Genomic DNA, 19,027 nt, shown 5'->3' with positions numbered 1-19,027 from the left:
GAGGTTAAAAATATCCAACCTAGAGCCTAGATGAGTGTTGAACCTTTTTTCCCATGTGTCAAGTGCCCCATGCTGGGGGATGGGCAGGAAGTGGGATGGGACTTGGAGCAACCTGGTCTAGTAGAAAGTGTCTCTGCCCATGGCAGGGGAGATGGAACAAGATTAAGTCCCATTGAACCCAAACCATCCTGTGATTCTATGAAAGCTCCCCTGACAGTGGTTTATGTCAAAAGCTCTATCTTACCCTGCAGCACCTCATACTGCCCTTGTCAGAGAAGATCTCCTAGTGCATAAAGCACTGTCCAGCATGCATTGGGCACCCCTGTGCCTGACCAGCACCTTCTCCAGAGCATGAGTCCTCACACTCCTGCAGCTCTGTTATGAGAAGGCTTCCCTGGAAGCCAGGCCATGATGCATGTGGACACCTGCATACATTGGAAAATAAGTCCATGCCAGCAATTTTCACAAGCATGTTTGTTGCATTCCTTGGGGCATCACAGGCCCTCTCTGTTGAGGATAAAATGGTGGCTGGGACAAAGGTGGAAGTGACTGGAGCAGAAATGGTCAGTCAGAGACTGTGAGGTAGTGCCATGTCCTCCACATGTTCCTCATTTGCTTTTTCGACATTCCCCCCCTGATCCCTGCACTAATGCTGGATCCCCAGTGGAGTCATTGATGATGTTCTTGCACCCCTCCTTTCTCCCACGCACCTCACAACATTTTTGGAATATCCAGCTGGGACAAACACAACTTGTTCCCTGCCTGTGCAAGAACTGCTCCAGCTGGCTCTTCCAAAGACAGCCAGGCCAGCCACAGCTCAGAGTTATCTGATGGTCACACGCAGCAGCCAAACCCCCGAGCCCTTCCCACAGACCTTTCCTGCCATAGCTGGAAGGGCCTGGGCTGTACTGGGGAGCCAGCTGGCACCTGGCTGGTGCGTGGGTAGTCCCCAGAGCCTAAGATGTCACCAGAAGCTCAGGTGATGTGCTGTGCAGCCCTTCCCATGGCGTCACTCAGCAGACTGGTGTGGGTGGCCCGTGGTGGCCTCTGGAGAGGCGGTGCCCTGCTCCCTCCTCTCCCTGGGCCTGTCGCTGTTTCGTGTCTCGCACTGCCTCACCTTGCAGAGCCTCACACAGACTGTCTGACCTTCATCACCAGCTTGGCACCAGGAGTTACCTGACCTGCTCCTGAGTCATCCCTGCATGCAGCAGGGAGCAGCAGCCTCCAGAAAATGGATGTGCCTGCTGCTATCCAACCCAGTCACATGGCTTGGGAGCTGCTCTGGAGCTCCCCAGGTGGGAATTGGCTGCCACCACTTCAGTCCTGCACAGTTTCCTCAGCCACATGCTTGGAAGCCTGAGGGACCCAGATGGGACTGGCCAAAGCAGCCACATCCCAAGCTCAGCCCCACTCCTGAAGAGACCCGGGACACTGTGAACCTCTTTGTCTCTCCAGCAATTTGTCCTCTTTCCCTTACACCCCCACCCAGCTGCAGAAAAGAGATGATCTCCCAGTGCATGACCCAACCATCTCACAGCAGAATTGGAAGGGCTCCTGGAGCCAGGCCACTGGAGAGGAAGGACCACTCCCTGTACTGGACCTGCTCCAGGCTGGAAGGAGAGACAAGTTGCCTTGGCTGCAGTAATTAAATCTTTCACCCAAATGAGAGAGAACATCCTATCCTCCCCACTTCCCCCACAGTGCTGCAGTGTGCAAGTCCCTGGCATCACTAGACAAGCACATCAGTCATCCCCCAGGTGGGTTAGGCTGGATTTAAGTGGATTTAAGTTGCTTGGGCTCTGTCCTTGCTATGTCTGAGACTAGGCAGGACTCCCAGCTCCTCTGGGTCAGCTGTCCAAAAGCTGCCACCACACTGACCTAACCTTTTGGATCTGCTAAACCAGGTCTGAGCACCTCAGCCTGGCTGCTCCTAACTGGGGGGAGCAGGCAGAGAATCTCTGGTGTAGACTGACCTGTAGAGATATGCTGGTGCTCACCAATGCACAAAGGCTGCAGCATGTGCAGGAAAAAGAAGAAGCAAACCCATGGGAGATAGGACACTTGCCATCCTGCAGCACTGGGTATCAGTGTGTGTTATTTACTGAGCCAGCACCTCCTGCCGGGAAGGGACGGGTGTTTCCTCCAGACCAGACTAAAATATCCCTGACATTCCCCTGTCTTGGTAAGAACTCTGGTCCTGTTAGCGTGGCTCAGCTTGTGTGGGATCAAGCACCATGTAGAGCTCATTGGCTGTGCACCTGGTCAGGTCACCTCCATCCTCCTGCAGCCCCACCAGTTCCCAGTAGGTCTCTGCTGGTGAAGGAACCTCTGTGGAGGATTCCTCTGTGGAATCTGCGTGGCTCAGTGCCCAGCATGGCTCTTCTACCCAGAGGCACTAGGCTCTCTCCCTGCCCGCCCTGCTCCCATCTCATCCCTGGGGACCCAGGGGTGTTCAGGGCTCCCACAGCCCCCACAGCTCTGCCGCCCTCCCCCACAAGCCAGCCCCCCTCGGCGGCAGAGCTGCATTCCCCCGCCTCTGCACGGCCATGGCTCGGCCTTTCTTCCTTTTCATCCCTTTCTCCCTGGCTGAATGCGCTTTGCTTGCTCTGGCGGCGCGGGGCAGGGAGAGCCCCTCTCCCCCCTCGCTCCCGGGGATCCCCCCGGCAGATGGGGCCGGGATATGAATGTGCACACAGTGAAGCCCCTAAGAGGATTTGCTGGTGCCCCTTTCATTGCGAGCCTTTGTGTGCTGCTCCACTGCGGTGGGACGCCCCCGAGATCTCCCCCGGCTCCTCTCTCTTCCACTCCAGAAGAAAAGAAAGTGCCTATAAAGGCCTTGTTTGTCCGACTTGTTTGAGAGGACCATATTGCTGTAGGTGCCGCGGGTCCCGGCGTGACAGCGTCGCCCCTTTGAGAGCGGGTGACGCGCGGCTCCCTCCTGGGAGGGTCCGAGCGGGCGGCTTAGCCAGGCGCTGGGAAAAAAGGTTTCAGTTGCATTTCAATGTCCATTGAACCCTGAATCCCCGGCGATGGTTTTTCCAGAGGCTCTGCAGACAGACAAAGGCACGGAGGAAGAGGCTGGGAAGATGCTTAGCGTCCAGCAGTGGGTGAAGGAGCTGCTACCCCCCAAAATCCCAGCCCGGAGAGCTGAACAGGGCTGGCAATGCTGCTTTTCCAATGACATCTAGTGGTAAAGCCAGGGAAAGAGGAAAACGTCGGCTGGGTTTTCCTGGCTTGAGCGCGGCACCTCCCGCTGCGGCGTTTTGCCCTTTGTGTGGCAGCAGACAGCCCCCGGTGAAGAGGGAAGCACGAACAAGCTGCACAACAGCCTGGGCAGCCCCACATGTCCACAGCCCACCCTGAAACGTGCGCTGCTCCCCGGGCCTCGTCCCGCGTTTTCAGGGGCCCCAGAGCTGGAAATGGAGGTGCTCAGAGCCCCCTGTCCTGTCTGGGTCTGTGCTCCAGCACGTCCCCATGCGTGCTGCCAGCCGCCCGGCAGGTGTGTGACACACGTGGCAGGCCTGGGAATATCTCCAGTGCAGGCAGAGCGCTCGCAGCAGCAGCCACAGGCAGTGACCCTGAAGCACAGAATGTGGCTCCAGGGATGCTCACAGGGCATCTCACCCCAACTAAGCTGGTTCCCCAGGACCTGTGGTGGTTCTGACAGGGGGTGATGGCCTGGTGAGGCTAAAAAACAGCCTGGGCTGCTTACAGTTTAACCAAAGTGTATTAAGATGTCAGGAAGATCTTCCATACCTCACCAGACACTGGAAACCCCACTCTGGAGAGCACACACACTGGAGAGGTTGGTCACTAATGTCTCCACTAGAGCATTTCAGAGCCATTTCTTATGGCTCACTGCACACCAGAGCACCCACACTGCTGCACCGTGAACTGCTGATGGAAGCTGTCCCCAGCCAAAAGGGACCATGCAGCCTAAATCCTCTCTTGTGAAGCCTCTTGTGCATCAGATCTCTGGTACAGGGTACCCAGAGCAGCTGTGGCTGCCCCTTTCCTGGAATTGTCCAAGCCAGGATTGGATGGGACTTGGAGCAAGCTGGTCTCGCAGAAGGTGTCCCTGCCCATGACAGGGGATGGAACAAGTTCTCCCCCAGCCCAAATAATTTGGTGAGTCTCTGACTCAGCATAGAGGGCGTGCAGGAAGGGTGCACCCGAGGATGCATCAGAGAGTGAGAACTTCAGGACCATGCTGACAGCAGGACAAAGAGACCTGAAATACGGATGCAGGAGGTGGCTTTGCTGGTGCTGCACAGAGGCAGAGCAGCTGTAACCTCCATGGATTCTCACAGCTTGTGCCCAGAACCTGTGACACACTGTGAGCAGCCAGATGTGGAGTTGAACCCAGCCCATTGGGCTGGAGGGTGATCTTCAGCTGGAGGATGAAAATTGCAAAAGGAAACCCAGGAGGACATTCCCTGTCTCCTGTGACAGTATTTCCAGTCCCTCTGAGCAGTCCTATACAAAAGAGATATCACAGCAAAACCAGGATCAAGGAAAAGCCCACCCACTTTTTAATGCTGGGAGAGAAAAAGTGAATAAAACCCAGCAGACAAACAGCTTTTAAAATTAAATACATTGAATCCAGAGACCAAATCCACAGAGACCAAAATGGGTTAATAATAAATTGGTGATACTTCTGTCTTCCTGGGCTGAGGGTGCTCCAGTACTCTGGTAGAGGTCCTTGGGGTCACCAGTGCACAATGTTCAGGTACATCCAATGTTCCTGTACTGGTTTTTATGAGAAGTGAAAGAAAATGAGGGAAAAAGCAGGAAAAAATGGAGACAGAACCACACAGAACGTGAGAGATTGTGTCCTCTGCAGGCCATAGGACGAGGAAGAAGCCTGTCCAAAGAAGGAGAACAAGCCTCCTGGATAACCTTCAGGTCACCTCTTCCTTCTCAGTCATGCTCTCTATTGTCCTCTGAGGTCTCAGCCTAGAGACCAGGAGTGTCCCTCTCCATGGCCTTTTGGGACAGTCATTGGTGGCTGCATGTTGGAGCTGGCAAGGAAGAGCTGCTACAGCATTTCCCAAACTCTCCTGGCATTAGTTTCTCCTTCAAAAAGGCTTTTATTTCCTCTCTTTCCCTGCTCAGTGAGGACACAGGTCTGAACAAACACCGATAGTTTCAGCTCCTTGCTCTCCAGCAGCCTGGGGGACCTGTGCAATGGAGGGGGAGACTGAAGTACTGAGACAGAACTGCCTGGACTCATCCTGAGACTGAGGACAGAGTTTGAGCAACCGTGGTGGATCCACATGGATGTCAAAAGGAGAAATCCATCTACTCCTGGCCATCCAGCCCACCCCAGGAGAACATCCAGTGCTGGGGAGGGCTAGCTGATCCTTGCCTTTCTCCCGGGAGGAGGTGCCCAGTGTGACCCATGTTCTTCCCCCACATCCCGAGGGACCACTCTCCTGTGCAGGCAGCTGGTGACAGCCGTGGCAGGACCCCCCTGGAGCTCTGCAGAGCTCAGGTTTCATAACAGGAGTCTCAGTGGCTGCTGGGGGCTTCCCACTGCTGGTGCCAAGTATCACCTGCAGATCTCCAGGAGCCAAAACTCTGCACAAAGCCCTCATGTTCCCAGAGCCTGACTGTGCCCAGCCCTCATGGACGCCCCCAGGCTGCAGGACTGCATATGTGACACAGGATCACCTCACACAGCAGAGGACATCAGGCCATGCAGCCCATGGCAGGGGTGCATCCTCGAGAGTCACTCAGTGATGCGCAGGGCTGCCCAGCTCCCTCCCAGGGATGTGCAGGGCTGCCCAGCTCGCTCCCAAGGATGTGCAGGGCTGTCCAGCTCTCTCCCAGGGATGTGCAGGGCTGCCCAGCTCCCTCCCAGGGATGTGCAGGGCTGCCCAGCTCCCTCCCAGGGACGTGCAGCGTTGTCCAGCTCTCTCCCAAGGATGTGCAGGGTTGTCCAGCTCTCTCCCAGGGATGCGCAGGGCTGCCCAGCTCGCTCCCAAGGATGTGCAGGGCTGCCCAGCTCTCTCCCAGGGATGTGCAGCATTGTCCAGCTCTCTCCCAAGGATGTGCAGGGTTGTCCAGCTCGCTCCCAGGGATGTGCAGGGCTGCCCAGCTCCCTCCCAGGGATGTGCAAGGCTGACCAGCTCTCTCCTGGCTCCCCTGGAAGTGCCACCAATGACCCATTTCTGTTCCTGTCACCTTGATGATGACACATGCCAGCATCTCCAGACAAAAGCCCTCCTGGCACATCATGAGAGAAGAAGGGAGCACTGGGCAGTACCACACAGCCCTCGGGGAGCTGCCACCCAAGCCTTCCCCCCAGGGCTTCAGTCCCTGCTCTTTCTGAGGAAGGCAGGACAGCAGGCTCACGGATATTTACAAACCAGATGGGAATTCCAGGTATGTGTCCATGCATGTTGCACACATTTCCCTGTGGATCCTTCTTCTGCATGTGGCAGTGTCTTGCTGTGCTGTGGGCTTCAAGCTGCCTTTCTTGATTATATATGTATGTATGTACATGCGAGATTTTAGGGCGGAGTGAGACTGTTGAGTGCACAGCCTCTTCCACCCCGGTACTGCCTGCTCACCGTGTGCACGGCTCTGGCCCTGGCTGATGGAAGTATGAGAGAAGAAGGGAGCACTGGGCAGTACCACACAGCCCTCGGGGAGCTGCCACCCAAGCCTTCCCCCCAGGGCTTCAGTCCCTGCTCTTTCTGAGGAAGGCAGGACAGCAGGCTCACGGATATTTACAAACCAGATGGGAATTCCAGGTATGTGTCCATGCATGTTGCACACATTTCCCTGTGGATCCTTCTTCTGCATGTGGCAGTGTCTTGCTGTGCTGTGGGCTTCAAGCTGCCTTTCTTGATTATATATGTATGTATGTACATGCGAGATTTTAGGGCGGAGTGAGACTGTTGAGTGCACTCCCAGCCTCTTCCACCCCGGTACTGCCTGCCCACCGTGTGCACGGCTCTGGTCCTGGCTGCTGGAAACGTGTTGTGTGTGCTCTGCACTGTGTTTGTGTGTTTTGTGTTGGTACCTGTGCCCTGTGTGATAATTCAGTGAGCCTCCAGCCTGCTTTGTGTGAGGCACATGGATCCGTTTGTGATGGGATGGGGCCCATCTGAGCCTCAGCCTGTGCAGAGCAAGGCTGTTCCCTGCGGGGAAACTGAGGCAGTGGGGGGAGAGTGTGGGTGTGCCACTGATTTGTCCCCTGCTACTGATTTGTTCCTGGATACTGCCAGTAGTGGAAGAAAAAAGCTTGCCTTTCCTTTTTCTTGGAGAAAACCTTTGGAGAGGAGAGCAGGGCTCTCCTGCGTTGTCACAACTTCAGCATTGGTTTGGAGATTTTGCCAAGAGCCCAGTCCTGCATCACAGCAGAGGATGCCCATCATGGCAAAGCATCCCCATCACGGCACAGCATTCCCAGAATGCCAGAGGATCTCAATGGCACCAGAGCATTCCCACAGTGACAGAAGATCCTCCGTGCAGCAGAGCGTCCCGCATGGCTCCTGGTCTTAATGGGTGGGGACAAATCTGAGTTCATTGCGCTGCATCCCTCAAGGGGTTAAGGACATGCTCGGGGTCAGGCAGGCCCAGGCCGTGGTCTCACCCGTCCGTCCCGCATTCCCGTTTGCATCCCCTGCATCCCCTCCCGCCGCGGCGCGGGCACAGCGCGGAGATGCCGCTCGGAGCCGGGCGCAGGAGGGCGGGAGGCAGCGGGAAGCGGAGCGGAAGGAGCCGAGCCCCGACGTCCAGGCGATCTGTGCCTGGAGCTGAACAGGCCAGGCTGCTCATCCCCACATCCCCATGGAAACCTCGGCCCCGCCGCCCTGCCTTGCACCCCCGCCCGGCTCTAGGCCACCGGTGCCGCGCAAGCCCGAGGCACCAGCGGGGCTGACGGGGGTGCTCCCCGACACCAGGGGCACCTGCCGAGGCTGCCAAAGCTGCGAAAGCAGGGACTGAGCCCTTCCTCTCACCGCCGCCTGCATCCTCTCCGCAGCATGAGGAATCCCCGGCAGCATCCCCAGGCAGCATTCCCGAGGTTCATCCCCAGGCAGCATTCCCGGGGCTCATCCCAGGCAGCATTCCCAGGGCTCATCCCCAGGCAGCATTCCCGGGGCTCATCCCCAGGAAGCATTCCCGAGGTTCATCCCCAGGCAGCATTCCCGGGGCTCATCCCAGGCAGCATTCCCGAGGTCCATCCCCAGGCAGCATTCCTACGCCTCCGGATCCAGCCCCGGGAGCATCTCTGCCCCCCTGGTCCAGCCCTGGAAGCATCCCAGCCCCTCGATGGAGCCCGGGGTGCGTGGGGTGCCCCACCACGGGGGGCTGCAGCCGCAGGATCGCCCCCACCCCGGTTCTGTGGTCTTTCCTCTCGTGCGCTCCCCTCCCAGCACGAGTCCCCTGAATGCTCCATTTGAAGCTAATTCCGGCTGAAATCTGGTTTGCTTTCCAACGTTGCTGCTTTAAATTGGAGAGATTGACCTTGTAGCAGGAGGTGACATGCAGATGCACATCAGCAGCCCGTCAGAGCGGCGGCGGGGGCTGGGGGGGTACGGAGCCGCCTCGGGGACACGCCAACTATTTTATGAGTAATTTAATATCTGGAACACAGACTTTTCATTTCCAGAGATCTGCTGGGGAAAGAAAGAGCCTTTCTGCAGTCCCGCGAAGACTGTTCCTCATAAGGAAAAAAAAAAAAAAAAGGACTGGGATTTAACTCCTTGGTGGCCAGCCAGCGCGGAGCCTCCCGGTCCCTGCAGAGGGCCAGGAAAAGCAGGAATTCCCTGCGCACCTCAAGTGGGAGACAAGCCAGGCTGTGTTGCTCCAGGCAAAACAAGCAATTGCTCCTTCCCATTCAAACTCAAACTCAGGCCTGGGTGAGGGTGTGGGGAACAAACTTAACAGCAGCCTTGAAGTGAGATTTGGTGTTGGAGTTGATGTCTGAACTCCCTTCCCTGTTCCAGACTGGTTTCTGCTGTATCAGGAGATACAGGAGTCTCCCTGGAGCTGGGACCACCCTCCAGTGGAACCAGTGCACCCAGAGGACCCATGCAGGGAGCTCCTGCCCTGCTGACACCGTGTGTGACCTCAGTATCCACCAAAGCTGCCATTTGCTGCTGGGTTCCGTTGTGATGCTTGTGACACCCCAGCAGGCACAACCCAGTGCCCTGTTCCAGTAATGGCCCTGCCCAGAGCATTCCAGCACCTTAGCACAGCACTGGACCCAGGCAGGGATTCCCATATGGCTCCTGACTGACATTGTGGTTTGGAGAAAGGGAGGGAAGGAAGAACACAAAAAAAGCCCAACCCCAATATTTCACTCCACAGCCTGGTGCAAGGGCAGAGGAGATGGTGGAGAGCAGCCACCAGCCTGGCAGCCTCACCTGTGGCTCAGGGCTGGGAGGCTGAAGGAAAGGAATGCTCGTGGGCTGTTCAGGAGGGAGCTGCAGCTGAGGGAAAAGCCTCCCTGCACTGAGGAGCAGTGGCATGAGCTACCTGGGAGAAGAGCTGTTTGGAGGGGCTGGCATGGGAAGCTGATCCAGCAGGCCCTGTCGGGCAGCCTGGCTGTGGCTGGTGCTGCCAGCAAGGACCAAAACCAAACAAGAGTGGTTTAGGAAGGGCTCTGCCTTGGTTTTGGCAGGTGCTAGGAACTCCTGGGCTCAGTGTAAACAGATCAACACCTCTGCAATCTCCATGATGTTTGCTGGTGATGTTAGACCAGACCATGGCACTGACATCCCTGGCTCCATCTCACTGACAAACAGCATGGTCATGCTTTGATTCCTCCAGCTCAGCTGCCATGAACACTGACAGGCACACCCATTTTCCACCACATTGGATCCTGCCAGAGTCCTGCTTATGCCAAGACTGGAGCTTTGGCATAGAGAAAACCTCCAAACCCCCAGTTAGATAATGCAGGAGAAACCTCCAAGTGATTTTCTTGCTGGTCCCTATTGCTCTGTGCCTGGGAGCAGGAAGATTTTATTTTAACTCCCTGATAGCTCTGTGGGTGTCTTTGTCCACAGCTGTGCTCCTGGTTCCCTCCCTGTCCCACTCAAGTGGCCTCCAACACCGACAGACCAAAGCACCACGCGGCTTCTGGGCCAAACACTGACATCTCTAAAACTCCTGAAGTCACCTTGAAACACCTCCTGCCCCAGCCTCAGCATCTGCTGAGCATCTGGTGGCCTGGGCCCTGCCCTTGGTGGTGGCCTGACACCACAGGTGAGGGTCACAGCACCGCCTGGTGAAGGAAGGGCTGTGGCTGCACCCTGGGGAGGGACTGCAGCTGCCTTGAAAATGAACCCCAAAGGGAGCGACAAGGAGCAGAATGTGCATGTCAGGGGACAGCTGCAGAGCACACACAGAGCGCAGGGAGCAGGGGGAGCTGCACAGGGGGAGTGTGCACAGGGGAGCGGGTGAGCACACACAGCACAAGCAGGAGCGTGCCCAGAGCCCCAAGCCAGCTCTGCCCACCCTGGGTGAGGACAGATCCTGCAGGGTTATTCCCTGGTGCAGCCATGCCAGGTTGAAGCACTGGGCTCAGGCACCCACGGGGAAGGTGTAAGGAATGAATTAAATATACAAACTGGCCTTTCCTGACTGTGGTGCTGCCCACCCTTACCACCCACAGCACCTGACCCCACACAGGTTTCTCTCCAGCTCTCCTGTTAATGGTTGTGTTGTTCCAAGGTTGCCCTGTTTCCATGGAATAATGAATCACGGATCAAAGAGCAGGGCAGGAGATTCAGGAGCAGGGCTAGGTGGGTCCTGCTGCTCCTGGGAACACCAGGCAGGACAGGTGGGACTGCAGCACAGCACCCAATCACCCAGGTGCTTTTGTGTTTTCCACTGTGGCCCTGAGCAGCACAGGGGGTTCAGCAGAGGGACTGATCACAGCACACAGGAGGAACAATCCCAGTTCTTATGCAGGGAGCCATGGCAAGGGGCATTTTGGCTCTGGCCTCAGTGAGTGCTGTGACAGCTTGACAGGAAGGGGCCTTTCCAGCTGAGGGGCTGCAGGCTGTGGCTTTGGGGCTTCCTACAGGGTCAGAAATGTGCTGTCCATCCTGGGAAGAACGGAAGGGTGGTGTTTCATGGATCAACAACAGCTCCAGCACCCTCTGGACCCCTTTCCTCATCCATTTTGGATACCCAGGGAGTGAGTATAGTGGCAGCCTCAGGGGAGCAGGCAGCTGCCATCCCATGGGGCCACTGCCAGAGGTGGCATTGCTGGGTGCTGGCTGACACTCATGGGAGGAAACGATGCTCTCTGCACATCTGAGCAGCAGTTGCCTCTGCACCTCTGTTTCCCAGCTGTGTAAGCACTGTGAGCTGCACTTACAGCTGCTGGTACATGCACTGCCCTCTGGCTTTCCCCAGGCACAGCCAAGCCCCCAGAACCCTTTTGGCTCATATTGGTCAGACATCTCTTTTAAAAATAACCAGATTTTTTCTTTACACCTTTTCAAAAAATTAAAAATTATTATATCCATTACCTGGAAAGGCAGAAAGCTTCACCTTGGTGTCCAACAACATCCCAGGTCCCTTCCTACAGAGTTTTCTGCTGCCAGCGCCTGTCCTCTGACATGGGATTGTCCCATGCCAGAAGAAGAACTTTGAATTTGTCTCTGTCAAATATCAGTGGGCTTCTGCCAGTTCATTTCCCAGCCTTCAGGGCTCTTGGAATGGCAGCGCTGACCTCCAGTGTATCTGTTCCTTGGTACGGTGTCTCCTACCTGCTGAGGGTTCAGGAGGCTCAGGCAGTGTATGCTCCAGCCCTCTTTTGGGTGTCAAACATCTGCTCTTTCCCCCCGCCTGCCTTGCCCAGCTCAGTTTTATTTGTGATGCTGCATCTCCAGCTGTGAAACACCGTGGGTTTGGTGGCTGCTTTGGCACAGGGGGAGCTTCAGAACGCAACACCCAACACCTGTGCTCAGACCCGAGAGCAGCAGAGTCTGGGGACAGGGCTGGCTGCACCCCAGGGGACAGGAGCCACAGATTTTGCTGCAGGAAGGACAAAGCTCCGAGGCGGTGGTGAGGAGGAGCTATGAACCGGGCTAATCCTGCCCTCTGCCTCGTCCCAGTCCTTGCGGGCATAGCGGAGCCCTGGTGCGGCCCGTCCCTCGGAGCTGTGCCCGCCCAGCCGGCGGCGCGGGGCTGCTGCGGCTGCCAGCTGAGGACCGAGCCAGGCTCCAGTGCCACCTGCCAGGCTCCAGTGCCACCTGCCGGGCTCCAGTGCCACCTGCCGGGCTCCAGTGCCACCTGCCGGCAAAGGACAGCAGCCTCCGAGCGGGTCACAGCGTCAGCCGCTGTGTGCGCTGGGCCGGGGCCCTGAGCAGCCCGGAGCTGGGGCCTGGCCTCACGAGCAAACCTGGAGACCTCAGCGGTGGCGCTCCGTTAAATCTGCCCATAGCACGCTCACCTCCCCGAGACCTCTTACCACCATCCTTTCCATCCAGACCCTTTCAAATCCCACAAAAATTCCTGAATGCCCTGTGTCCAGGCCCACGAGATGGGCCGGGGGCTGCAGGCAGCCCACCCACACGGGTGCAATGCTGGGCTGCCATCTGCCCCGGGGCCAGGGCTGTCCCTGGGCTCCTCAGCTTTGATTCTTCTGGACACTGCTGGGTCCACAGCTCTGCTGTTGATAAGGAGCAGGCTGGGAGGGCTTGGCTGTGCTCCAGGATGTGGAGCACAGCTCTCTGCTGGGGTTTGCAGGCTGTAGTGGGCTGTCCTCCACACCACCCCCATCATGGCCTGCAGCTGTTTGGCCCACACTGACCTGCCCCGCCCTGTCACAAGCTTTGACAATCTTCTGTGGGTATTTCTGGTACCACAACCACCCCCAAAAAAAAAAAAAGTCTGAGAGAGATTGGTGTCCCCAGATCCTGCCACTGCCAGGACTCTCCAGTACAGCACCACCTCCAGCATCTCCCCACCTACCACCAGTACCCAGTGGCCCCAATTTTCCCACTATGTCATTGTCCTGCTAAAGGCTCAGCTGCCTCTCCATGTTTTCCTAACCCTGGGCTGGGACCGTTTGGGTGGCTCTGGATGGAGATACTCGGCCTGGTCTGCAGCAGGAACTGCATGACTTGTCTGGCTCCACTCAGCAGTGAGGAGATGCTAATGAGCCTGGGTGGCACCCAAGAGGGCGAGAACCAGTGCTCTAGTTGTGTGAAAATTATTTGTGAGGAAAAAGGCAAAATCCTATCCAGAAAGGGACCAATAGTGCGAAGAGCTCTCATTTATTGTGCAAGAATGGCAGCAGTGTGCTTCAAGCACCGATTTGGGAGCAGAGAGTTTCCAGGGGAGTCCTCAGTTCTGCACGGACTGCAGAGATTGGCCACAGACACATCTCCGGTGGGCTAAGCGTCAGGGAAGATGAGGAAGCCAGAGAAGATGCTGTCAGACCCTTCCAGCCCCACCAAGGAGTTCTTCTCTGTTGGCTCCAGCCACACAGACTCGTTCATGGCCATCTTGAGGACCACACCACCTGTGGTGACCTGGAAACTGTTGTGCACGAAGTCACAGAAGGTCACCACCCTCTCGCCCCTGCTGGCACCCTGGCCCTTTTTGATGTTGAGGCACAGGTTGCCCCGGGAGGTGACGTGGTAGGTGAAGTAGTAGGTGCCGGGCACGCGGCAGGTGAAGCGGCCGTAGCGGTTCTCGTAGTGCCCCTTCTCGTTGGTGATGATGCGGTCGAAGCGGATGGGCTGCTCCCGGCGGGGGTAGGAGCTGATGCTCCTGGCAGCAGAGAACCCGGACTTGAAGGTGACCTTGTAGTCACCGGCTTCTCCCATGGGGCCAGGCAGTCCCCTGATACCTGGTAAGCCCATTTGACCTGGGATGCCTCTGGGACCGACCTTCCCAGGCTGTCCCGGGAGTCCCGGGACTCCCTTCTCCCCTCTCCCTTCTCCACTCTGGCCGGAGGGTCCTAGGAAAGAGGAGGAAGAGTTACTGTGGTCACAGCCAAGACCCATTTGTCTGCAGAGAGGGAGCATGAGCAAGGAAACCTGTGCTGGCTGTGGCTCAGTGGAGACCCTGCCCAACAGGCAGGTGTGACACACCTTGCTGTCATCCCCCTCCTTCCCCAGGTTCCTTGGGGTGCTCCATCATCCTCACCTGACAAGACCTCGAAGAACTGGTGGAAATGGGTTGCTTTCCCAGAACCATGTGCCTGGCACTGTCTTTCCCTGCTCTTGGCATTCACAAGACAGTGTTTTACCCACCTGCAGCTCCTACCTTACCTTGTTCACCCTTTGGGCCATTCTCCCCATCCCTGCCATCGCTGCCAGGCTGTCCTGGTAATCCTGGGATGCCTGGGATGGTGCCGTAGGTCCTGCAGAGCGTGGCACTGGCAGGCTGCCCTCCAGCCAGGCAGATCAGCATAGCCCACACGAGCCACATCTGTGGGAGCATGGAATGGTGTCAGGGGTTTTCCTGGGTGGTGGGAGGGCTGGGGAAGACACTCTGAGCTGCTCTGAAAGATGGTGACTGCAAGCAAGTCTAGGTAATACCATCAGGGAGGGAAAACATCCTACTGCAGAGCCAAATCCACTCTCCTGCTGGCCCTGGAGCAAAGGACCATAACCCTTGGGCAAGGCAGAGCTTGCAGTCTCTTGTCATTCTTAAATCCCCATTTTACAAGTCCCCACAGCTTCAGCCACATGAATATTTGGGACAGGTTATCTCAGGGATCTGATGTCCAATGTGGCCATGCTGCTGCCTTGTGGGAGGAATTCCCCATCTCATCTCAGGACCATGCTTGCAGGGTAAAATCCTTACCCAACCACAGCAGTTTTGTCATCTGCAAGGGAACAGGCCTTGCCTTCCACCAGCATGTCTAAGGGACAGCGTCAGTACTTGAAGATGGCAATGAGCCCCCAAACCTCCCTCCTCCATCCCACAGGTTCCCCTTGCGACCTGTCACACAGCTGCTCAATGCCAGAGGCATTTCTGTATCTAACGAGCCTCACTGGGACAGTTATCTGGGCTTCCATGCCTGGGGCCTTACCTTCTTCCTGCCCTTCCTGCCCAACTCCTTCCCCCAGATCCTGGTGTGGGCACATGTGGATAAGCACTGGGCATTTGGAGGCTGTATCTGGACATCACAGCACCCCAGCCACAACTCCCCCCCCTCAGGTGGATTTTCCCAGTGCTGAAGCTCTGGTGCCAGCAGGACAAAAGATTGGTGAGTTGGATCCTCCAGCCACAGCCATTCTGATTTGGGTGCAGCAGGAACAAGGACTGATCCACAGGCTCCCAGCCCAGGGGCATGAGAAGACAAGAGCTTCTCAGGGCAGGAGAGCACCCCCAGGGCACCTTTGAGAGTGCACCTTTCAGTCCCTGATAACCCTTCTGGAACTCTGCCATCTCTGCTTTTATGTTTTACTTCTTCCGAGTGGAGCAGGAGGGGTCAGAGTCTCATCAGGGACCTCCACCACCCCCAGAGCAGCACCTCCACCCCGTTTCTCTTCTGCCCCAGGCCACAGGGAAGTGCCAGCAATGCAGGTGACTGTCACCTGCCAGAGCAGGGGTCCCCACATGCTCCTGCCTGCAGGGGGAACCTTGGGCTCAGTCTTGCTCTTACCTTGAGCTCCTTGTTCATCAGGTGGGGAGATGGAGAAGGACACCCCAGTGTTCTGCTCAGAAATGCCCGAGAGGAGAAGCAGAAGTTTGCTGCATGGGTTATTGTGAAAGGATCTGGGACACATCCCCTTTTTATCTTTAGCTCCTGTCCTTTTTCCGTGGCAGTTTCAGATCCTCCACAAATGCTGTTGTCAGCTGAGCAGGACAAGCCATCCCCAAATAGCACTCTGAGCCCCTCCAGCCACAGCTCTGCCCTGCAGGGTCCCTGGGTCCTGCTCAGGGGTGCTTGCTGTGAGGAATACTCTTCGGAGCTCCAGATGAGTTTAAGGTAACCCATCAGAGCTGCAGAAATGTGCATGCACTCAGACAGCACTCCTCAGGCTGCTCTGCACACTTCCAGCTCTGCAAGCCCAGGGGATGCTGCAGGGTCTCAGCATCCATCACCCTGAGTCTGTGCCCCTGACTCTCCTGAATATTGTGCATGGGAAGTGATTTTACCCTGTGGGAAAAGCATTCCCTGCTTTGGCAACTGTCTTGTGGAAGTGAAGTACAGGACGTTTGGAGAGGTGACTGCCTTGTTCCACCCTTCAATGTGTGACACCAGGAGAAGTCCCTGCTGGGTTTTGGTGGGCTCTGCATTCTCCACAACCATGAGCTCCTTTGGTTTGGCTCAGGAAAGCTAGAGTGCTTCCCCTGCCCCATCCTGGTAGGGACCCCAGAGATGTCCCAGCCATGGTGTTGGGGTTTCCTTTGCAGTCTGTGTTCCTGTAGAGCATTGAAGGGAAGGGGAGTATCAGGGTTCTGCTTGGATGAGTCTTGGTGCCTTCTTGGTAGGGGCTGTGTGGGGACACAGGAACCATCCTGTTCCTGCGGCAGCAGGGGTCCCACTCCCTGTGTAAACGGGTGCAGGTGGGATGTGTTGGTCTCTGATGCCAGTGAGGCTTGGGGACATGCTGATGCCACACAGATGGCCAGATGTCACCTGCACATTTGTGCACATCACAGAGAGGTAGGACAGGGAGGAAACAACACACTACACCAGGTGCACTGGAGAAGGTTTTATTGACACTTTCCACAGCCAGCTCATGGCAAAGGGGTTGCTGCAGCCTGGGCCAGAACACCTGGCTGAAGCTGAGGCAGTGGGGAGAGGCAAAACACAGGGAGACCTCTGAGGTAATGTAGGGCTAGCAAGGGGGGATGCACGTGGCAGGGCCAGCAGCACCAGGAGCTCAGCACCATCACTCTGGGTGCAGATGTAGCAGATGTGCCTGTTTCTCCTGTGCAGCAGCTACCATGCTCAGACCCCAGACCGAGCTGGGGGTCTGGCTGCTGGGCTTGATGCCCTCCCTGTGGAGAAACTGGGAGCATCAGGAAGAGCCCAGCAGTAAGCAGTGTGTTCAGGGCAGGTAGAAGGTGCTGGGGTGAGCTCTGCTGATCCTCTAGTCCGGGAAGAGCAGGAAGCCTGAGAAGATGCTGTCGGAGTTGGCGATGCCCACCATGCCATTGTAGTCGTTCACTCCCAGCCAGACCTCGTCTGCAGCAGCCAGGTGGAGCAGCGTCCCCCCCGAGCTGACCTGCATGGCGTTGGTCTTGTGGTCACAGAAGTTGGCCATCTTCCTCTGGTTTTTGTGCAGGATGACACAGAGGTTGGCTGTGTGTGAGCTGTGGAAGACGAAGTAGTAGACCCCAGGGAGCCTGCAGGTGAACTTGCCCGTGGTGGTGTTGTAGTCATGGTTGGTGTTGGTGATGACATTGTTGAAAACCACGGGGACGTTCTTCAAGGGGTACTGGCTGGTCTGCCTCGTCACTGAGAACGCCGACTGCTGCTTCTGCTTGGAGCTGCCTGGCATTCCCGGGGGGCCAGCATGGCCCGGCTCCCCAGGGATTCCCATTGCACCAGGGAGCCCAGGGGGCCCACGCTTGCCTGGAGGGCCTGGGAGGCCTGGTTCCCCTTTCATGCCCTTGGGCCCTATCTGTGTAGAAGAAGCTGGGATACCTGTGGGGTGGTGGGGCGTGAAAGGGAGTCAGTGTCAATGGCAGGATGTGGGGAGAGGTTTCTCTAGCCCCTTCCTTTAGGCAGGAGAGTGCTGCTGCCTCTTCCACCTGACTACAGAGGATGCTCTCCACATCCTGCAAACCCAGGCAGACCAGCCATTGAGGACTCAGTGCCCCCTGCAAGAGCCCATGTGGTTTCCCTCCTCGCTCACTCACCTGGCTCTCCTTTGGCTCCCTTCAGTCCATCCCGGCCATCCCTGCCTGGTATACCTGGCATTCCTGGCAAACCTGGGGCTCCATAGCAGCTGTGAGGGTTTTCTACAGTCACAGAAGAGCCCAGATTCAGGAGGAGGAGGGTGAGGGCCAGATAGAGCTGCTCCCAGAATCTCTTCTCCATTTTGGTGTTCTGTAGCATGGACAGTGAAAGAAAGTGCTGGAGTGAGGGGTCACAGCAGGGTGGCTTGCAGGACATGGAGAAAAGGAGCCTGGATATACCAGGAACACCTGGATGCCATGGGTGTGTCCTCAATGTCCCACCCATACACACTGCAGGACAGTGGGGAGGTGGACATGTGGAGATGGACCTCAGGCTCTTCTCCAGCCCCAGGGCAGCCCCTGATGGCGCAGTGAGAGTTGGACTTTTAGTCTGGATGGAGCCATGACGTCTGAGGTACCCATGGCCAGCCCCAAGCCCTCTGAGTCCCGTGTCCCCAAACCCTGGAGATGCACACACCACTGCAGACTGTCGCCCTGTGCTGTACCGAGGCTGGAACTCCCTGCACACAGCTGATCTCCCTCCTCCAGCAGCAGCTGCACTGTCCTGGCTCTGTCCATCAGGATCAATCCTTCCACCAGCTGGTGCATCCTCTCTCCATCACACGTGTGCAGCCTGTCAGTGCCGCTGCCTCTGTCCTCTCCTCCTCCTCCTCCTCTCTCATCCACATCCTCCTCTCATTCTCCCCCTCTCCAGCAGTGTGCCATGCTGCTGGACTCCCAGTCCCACCCTCAAGACAGGGACCCTGCAGCACCTCTTACCTCTGGTGGGGACCAGGGCAGGGAAGCCAGGCTGCGGATCCCGCTGGGCGCGTGGTCACTGCCAGCACAGCGCGGTGGGCGCGGCTCCCCGACACCCTCACGGAGGAAGTCACAGAGTTAGCAAAGGGTAAAGGGCCCACGTGAACACAGAACCCAAGCTGTTCTCAGCCAAATTCCACATCCTCCTGCCCGATGCTTTCTGCTGAGACAGCACTTTCTTGGCTCTCCATCGAAGCCTGTACTGGTGCCTCTGCAACAGGAAGGACTGGAAGGAAAGAGGTGGGACATAGCTCAAAGAGATGTGGCACAACCCCCAAGTCTCTGCAGGGAATAGCCCTCCCCAAATCCCCTGCTTTCCCTCTTCCCTTGTTTCTGAGCAGAAGGACAGCTTGGGAGAAGAGCCTCA

The 19,027-nt window shown here is 57.0% G+C and overlaps 2 protein-coding genes across 3 annotated transcripts; both read right to left on the bottom strand.

The window, feature by feature from the left end:
* Positions 1-13,225: 13,225 nt before the first annotated feature.
* C1QB (complement C1q B chain) lies at positions 13,226-15,739 on the bottom strand. Its single transcript, XM_039702327.1, has 3 exons — positions 15,593-15,739; positions 14,250-14,409; positions 13,226-13,936 (listed from the first exon to the last, which is right to left on the bottom strand). The coding sequence occupies exons 1-3, from the start codon at positions 15,608-15,610 to the stop codon at positions 13,368-13,370; spliced, it is 747 nt and encodes a 248-aa protein (XP_039558261.1). The 5' UTR covers positions 15,611-15,739; the 3' UTR covers positions 13,226-13,367.
* Positions 15,740-16,640: 901 nt separating this feature from the next.
* On the bottom strand, positions 16,641-18,771 carry C1QC (complement C1q C chain). Of its 2 annotated transcripts, XM_039702324.1 has the most exons (3): positions 18,622-18,771; positions 17,803-17,992; positions 16,641-17,587 (listed from the first exon to the last, which is right to left on the bottom strand). In XM_039702324.1, the coding sequence occupies exons 2-3, from the start codon at positions 17,981-17,983 to the stop codon at positions 17,031-17,033; spliced, it is 738 nt and encodes a 245-aa protein (XP_039558258.1). In that variant the 5' UTR covers positions 17,984-17,992; positions 18,622-18,771; the 3' UTR covers positions 16,641-17,030. The 2 variants fall into 2 exon arrangements, with proteins under 2 accessions (XP_039558258.1, XP_039558257.1); XM_039702323.1 differs by lacking the exon at positions 18,622-18,771 and having other exon boundaries at positions 17,803-18,016.
* Between the last annotated feature and the right edge of the window lie 256 nt (positions 18,772-19,027).

The sequence above is a fragment of the Passer montanus genome, unplaced genomic scaffold (assembly GCF_014805655.1).
Source record: "Passer montanus isolate IOZ18808 unplaced genomic scaffold, ASM1480565v1 scaffold155, whole genome shotgun sequence".
Taxonomy (NCBI): domain Eukaryota; kingdom Metazoa; phylum Chordata; class Aves; order Passeriformes; family Passeridae; genus Passer; species Passer montanus.
The sequence above is the reverse complement of the archived record's forward strand: the minus strand, read 5'-3'. Positions and strand labels throughout refer to the sequence as shown.

What these genes read in the sequence shown, in the direction of transcription:
- C1QB (XM_039702327.1), bottom strand. An exon ending in TGGCCCAAAGGGTGAACAAG is followed by an intron (nt 13,937 to 14,249) that starts GTAAGGTAGGAG and finishes CCTCTTTCCTAG; the next exon opens with GACCCTCCGGCCAGAGTGGA.
- C1QC (XM_039702323.1), bottom strand. Translation starts at nt 18,001, where the DNA reads ATGCTACAGAACACCAAAATGGAGAAGAGATTCTGGGAGCAGCTCTAT. An exon ending in GGGAGCCAAAGGAGAGCCAG is followed by an intron (nt 17,588 to 17,802) that starts GTGAGTGAGCGA and finishes ACCACCCCACAG; the next exon opens with GTATCCCAGCTTCTTCTACA.